General features: G+C 35.0%; 1 protein-coding gene across 1 annotated transcript; it reads right to left on the minus strand.

Annotated features, from left to right (window-relative positions):
* Positions 1 to 531: 531 nt before the first annotated feature.
* LOC134260581 (uncharacterized) lies at positions 532 to 6,203 on the minus strand. Its single transcript, XM_062743124.1, has 2 exons — positions 5,180 to 6,203; positions 532 to 1,927 (listed from the first exon to the last, which is right to left on the minus strand). The coding sequence occupies exons 1-2, from the start codon at positions 5,927 to 5,929 to the stop codon at positions 1,874 to 1,876; spliced, it is 804 nt and encodes a 267-aa protein (XP_062599108.1). The 5' UTR covers positions 5,930 to 6,203; the 3' UTR covers positions 532 to 1,873.
* Between the last annotated feature and the right edge of the window lie 66 nt (positions 6,204 to 6,269).

The following is a 6,269-nucleotide window of genomic DNA, read 5'->3' on the forward strand; positions in this document are numbered from 1 at the left end:
GCAGCCAAAATAATTTTTCTATTTTGTCTAGATAAAAAAATAAAATAAATGCAATAATACAGATTCATATAAATGTATTAATAAATACATTGACAGTGTGACCTCATGTAATTGCATGGAATTTTTATGACTAATTGACCAAGCAAGTTAAAGAGACATAGGCAAAAAAGTTTAAAATTAAACTTCATGTACTAAACGGAGTACTAGAAGGATTGATTGTATGTTGTTTAACGTCCCTCTTGAGAAATTTTCACTCATATGGAGATATGGCACCATTTGCCTGTGCAGAGCTGCAAATTTTGACCTACACTCCGAACATTGAGCAGTGAAGGATCTTTTTCATGCCAACTCTTACTGCGACAAGGGACCTCAGTTAATTTATATGGACTCATCCGAAGGAGCGGTCCCCGCGTCCCCCGGTGGGATTAATACTACGTACAGAAGGAAAACCACAACAAAGTTTTATAGAAATTCATTTAAAATATTTTTATACAAAATTTTAAGTAAAACAACATCAAGTATTTTGTTCCAATTAATTGAAACCCACAAATGTAAAATATATAAATACATGCATATATAACAAATATTAATGTAATACACTTTGTGTCAAAAGAGTGCATATAATATTCAATACTGATCAATATTCTTGATTAATTAAGCACTTCATCAATGGTAAATTTGTACATCTTTAATAATGGATACAAATTACTAAGATTAAAGGCATCTAGAAACATGAGAAATGAACAAGAAATTAATAAAATTCACAGTCACATTGAGCAGTGACATGACAAATTAAACAGAAAGTTCACCACTTTGGGTTTTCCTGTTCAAGAATTCAATTAGCAATGAAATACATTACAAAAATATTATATCAATGTATCACAGAAAGAAAAATATTTGAACAAAATGTGTTTGTGAATCACTGATGTCCCTGCATGGAACCATGGTAAGGTTTAAGTTTGTCAAAGCGGGTCAAATGTCAAGGTCATGAAGTAAAAAAAATTGTTACTCAAAGAAAAGTCTTAAATTATCACAAGGAATATACAGGTGAAATATGAAAATTTGAATACTGTATTACCCATTCTAAAGTTATGACCAAAGTTAATGTTTTGGGGTTTTTTTGTTTGATTTTTTTTCAAAAACAGGTAATGGTACCCAAAGAAAGGTCTTAAATCTCACAACGTATGCATGCATATGGGAAATGTAAAAGTCATAGCATCAAATGTTCAAAAGTCAGAACAAAGTTAAAATTTTGTTTAAGTGTTTCCAAAATAAATAAAACTGCAAGGTTAAGGTTATACAATAAAAAAAACATTGGTATCGGAAGAAAGTTGGTCTTAAATTATTGTCACAAGGAATACACATGAAATATTTAAACCCTAGGACCAAGCATTCAAAAGTTAATTAACATTTCTGTGAAAACAGAAAGACACCAAAATCTATATAAGTATTCCCCAAAACCTCCAATTATATGGTCATAATAAAAAAATAACCCAAAACTTCAAATGCCAGTAAATGCTGCCTGCATTCCTAGAAGTATACATTCAGGAGTTTGGATCAATTATCATGATGTTACCTTTTATCCCAACTTAATGAACACATTTAACTTGATTTTGAATCCATGATATGTGAAAAAGTCTTATCAAATCTCCATAAATATTATCTGCAGTGACAAAATTTTCTGAGATCAGGGTACTGCTTCATCACACAAGCAGACTGGTTGCCACAGTGATCTAAACTACTAATACTGTGGAAAACTTCATATTTGTTGTCCTTCAAGTTCTTAGTCACTGTGCCCTCGTATTGTGCATAGTTAGGAAGTGTTTCCATGGTGATTTGGTAATGTGCAACATCCATATTTATTTCTGAACTATTAAAAGTTGGCTACTCTTTGATCAGAATCCACTGTTTTCATAAATTTCAAAACCTGAAATAGAAGACCATCTGATTATTTAAGGAATGAAGCTTATTTCAACTTTTGTTATAAATATGTTATAACATAACTTGGGACAGTTTATGCTTTATAAACCACGAAGCAGTTTATAAAAAAGATTTTTCCATTTTTATACCCCCCACAAACGAAGTTTGGGGGTATATAGGAATCACCTTGTCCATCTGTCCGTCTGTCTGTCTGACCGTCTGTCTGTGCAATCGTGTCCGGTCCATATCTTTCTTACAGAGGGACATTAGAATCTACTACTCCACACTAAGATTGCTCATGACCTAAGGGTGTGTCATGACCTTGACCCAAGGTCATTTGGGAAAGTTCAAGGTCACTGGAAGAAAGTTCTTATGGATAAAGGTTCTCATTTCACACAAAGACATGACCCAAGAAGAAAATTTTGGAAGAAAATTTTCATAATTCGTGTCCGGTCCATATCTTTCTTATGGATAAACTTGGTAAGTTCTCATTTCACACAAAGATTGCCCATGACCCAAGAGTGTGTCCTGATCTTGACCCAAGGTCATTTGGGAATGTTCAAGGTCGCTGGAAGAAAATTTTCATAAATCATGTTTGATTCATATTTTTTATGGATAAACTTGGTAGGTTCTCATTTCACACAAAGATTGCCCATGACCCAAGAGTGTGTCATGACCTTGACCCAAGGTCATTTGGGAATGTTCAAGGTCACTGGAAGAAAAATTTCATAATTCGTGTCCGGTCCATATCTTTCTTATGGATAAACTTGGTAGGTTCTCATTTCACACAAAGATTGCCCATGACCCAAGGGTGTGTCATGACCTTGACCCAAGGTCATTTTGGGGAAGTTCAAGGTCACTGGAAGAAAAATTTCATAATTCAAGTACGGTCCATATCTTTCTTCTGGATAAACTTGGTAGGTTCTCATTTCACTGAAAGATTGCCCATGACCCAAGGGTGTTTCATGACCTTGACCCAAGGTTATTTGGGGAAGTTCAAGGTCACTGGAATAAAAATTTCATAATTCGTGTTTGATACATATCTTTATTATGGAAAAACTTACTTCTGAAAAACCCAGCGGGGGGTATTTTGTCCCGTTTGGACAGTTCTAGTTTCCTTCGAAAATGGCTTCAAATATTGCATATTTTAAAATTTAACATCAAGCAGAGTAATATGTTTTTGACGTAATAAATTGTGACACAGGCAAGTTATGTTATACAAAATGGATAAAACTGTTTAACCAATCAAATGACATTACCACTAAAATAAAATTTTAATCAAAGGGCATAGAGTGACTTGAATGAAGCTTAAGAACTTTTACTTTGCAGAAACATCTTTAACAAGCATAATTTTTTCTAGAGACCACTTACTGGAAAATGTTTAAACTTTCTTTCATTGATGTTGGAATCAAATAAAAATATTTTATTATATAGCTAATGAATAGTCTCTAATAAAATACTGTTAAAAATCCAGAGAATTTTAGCGTTCAATATCTTGACGTTTTATTGAATGCTAATTTTGTATTACGTATATGAGTATGCCTGAAACATTCCGAATACGAGCATTCAGTATCGAACGCCCCGTTGTAAACAAAACAAGAGGCCCATGGGCCACATCGCTCACCCGAGCATTGTGGCTAGGAAAAAGTAGTAATTGGTTTACTATTGAAAAGTTTAAATCCAAAAGTTTGGCCCCGCCCTACCCCTGAGGGTCATGATTTGAACAAACTTGAATCTACACTACCTGAGGATGCATCCATATAAATATGAGCAGTTATGGCTTTGCTATTCTTGAGAAGAAGATTTTTAAAGAATTTTCCTATATATTTCTATATAAAACTTTGGTCAGCCATTGTGGCCCCGCCCTACCCCCGGGGGTCACGATTTGAACAAACTTGAATCTACACTACCTGGGGATGCTGCCATATAAATATAAGCAATTATGGCTTAGCTGTTCTTAAGATGAAGATTTTTAAAGAATTTTCCAATATATTTCTATATAAAAGTTTGGTCGGCCATTGTGGCCCCGCCCTACCCCCGGGGGTCATGATTTGAACAAACTTGAATCTACACTACCTTGGGATGCTTCCATATAAATATGAGTGATTAAAGCTTTTCTGTTTTTGAATAGTAGATTTTTAAAGAATTTTCCTATATATTTCTATATAAAACTTTGGTCGGCCATTGTGACCCCGCCCTATCCCTGGGGGACATGATTTGAATAAATTTGAATATACACTACCTGAGGATGATTCTACATGAGTTTCATCTTTCCTGGCCCAGTGGTTCTTGAGAAGAAGATTTTCAAAACGTACCACCAAATTTTCACTAATTCTCAATTATCTCCCCTGGAATTAGGGCGTGGCCCTTTATTTGAACAAACTTGAATCCCCTTCACCCAAGGATATTTTGTGGCAAGTTTGGTCGAAATTGGCCCAGCGGTTCTTGAGAAGAAGTTGAAAATGTGAAAAGTTTACAGACAGACAAACGGACAGACGGACACCGGACAAAATGTGATCAGAAAAGCTCACTTGAGCCTTCGGCTCAGATGAGCTAAAAAGTCGTCTGGTCAAATTCTCAGAGCTAAATTAAAGAAAGGAAGTGGCATCTAGGTAAGATGAGATCATTTTTCACACAAAAATGAAATTATTGATTAAAATATAGAATGTATTAGACCCACTAAAACCTAAATAAGCAAATCATATCGCTCGGTAGGGTCATCGGAATGATGCGATATTGAACGCATTATTTATTTTAATAAATAATTTCATTTTTGTGTGAAAAATGAACTCATCTTACCTAGATGCCACTTCCTTTCTTTAATTTAGCTCTGAGAATTTGACCAGACGACTTTTTTTGTTTACAACGGGGCGTTCGATATTGAACGCTCGTATTCGGAATGTTTCAGGCATACTCATATACGTAATACAGACATTAATTTGAATACCAATACTAAAAAATCATTAATTTGAGGGATTTTTTGTTGGAATAATTATTATAAAATATGTGGAAATGTTTAAACTATATAATAAAGGAGTTATTGAATTTATATTGGTGAATATTGGCACTCGTTGGCTGTTAAAATGCACTCGCAAGCTCGTGCATTTGAACAGCCAACTCATGACAATATTCACCAATATAAGTTCAACAACCCTATATTATTGAAAGGTTTTAGAATGCTAGTCAATAATTTTTCCCAATATAATCATGATAATTTGTGATGCCATATATTTAAATATTTTATCATGATTCCTAATACCTTTTCATTAGGACTTATTAAATTTGCAGATTTTATTTTATGAATTGACAGCTCATGACATGAGTCCCTCAATGGCAGAGTCAGATCATTGATAAAACGAAGAAGTTGGTCCGCCATGGTTTTTATATTATCACTGTTTGGGTCCACCTTACTCTGCACTAAACATGAACACAATTGGAGGTCAATATGAGCAGACGCACAATTCCGATTAGCTGGAATCTCCTGAAGGAGGCTGATTCCTCTGCTCGGTGTCACAGGTTTATACAACCTTGAGGAATCAAGGACATCCTTGAGAGTTACATAAATATCAAATGGTGTCGTGAATCGATTAGCATTTTTTGATAGAAGTTTAATTAAATGAGGATGTTTGAGTTTAAATCGATGAGGAAAATGAAGACTCATGAAGGGGAGCCTCTCTTCCATTTTCCCCTGTAACGTGCGCCTGATTCTCCCATACCTAGCACCGTGGTCTCCCATCACAATCAGTAAAGTGTTGTCCAGAAATCCCAACTTGCTGAACACTTTCAAAGAATTCACAAAGTCCACATCTAAATATTCTCCAGGGTTGTTATCCCAATGAGTCAATTCGGCCAAAAATGTCAGGGAAAATTTGGAAACATTCTGATATTTCACGTAGAAGTCTTTCAGATACTCTAATAAAAATTGATGATGTGGCGTACCGCCCGTGCAATATCTCTTGCTCCTTTCTCGGAGTTCGGAGTCCCAGATGGCCTGCCAAAATGGCCTCATATATTAATGGTCCACGGGGGATTCCTTAAAACCATTCAATCTAAGGTTGAAAGCACTAATCGAGGGTTCGTCCTCAGCAAATATGGTGACATATCCCCTTTTCTTAAACTCCTTCCAGATCATAGGATAGATGTCCACGTAATAAGCGTGTTCCTGGGTTTTTCTAACTTCAGGTACGGTAACTCTAGTTCTGTTTTACCTGCAAGAAGCAAATAGCATTCATGGAATATCATCAGTAGATGACTAGTACACAATTTATTGATTTTTTTAAGTACAATTTTTAATATACAAAGTAAAAATCATACTTTGAGGGTTGCTAAATTATCATATTGACCCTTCC

This window comes from Saccostrea cucullata, unplaced genomic scaffold (genome assembly GCF_032062105.1).
Source record: "Saccostrea cucullata isolate Sc308-1 unplaced genomic scaffold, CSIRO_AGI_Scuc_v1 ctg18672, whole genome shotgun sequence".
Lineage (NCBI taxonomy): Eukaryota > Metazoa > Mollusca > Bivalvia > Ostreida > Ostreidae > Saccostrea > Saccostrea cuccullata.

What these genes read in the sequence shown, in the direction of transcription:
- LOC134260581 (XM_062743124.1), bottom strand. Translation starts at nt 5,929, where the DNA reads ATGAGGCCATTTTGGCAGGCCATCTGGGACTCCGAACTCCGAGAAAGG. An exon ending in TAATAAGTCCTAATGAAAAG is followed by an intron (nt 1,928 to 5,179) that starts GTATTAGGAATC and finishes CTTCTATTTCAG; the next exon opens with GTTTTGAAATTTATGAAAAC.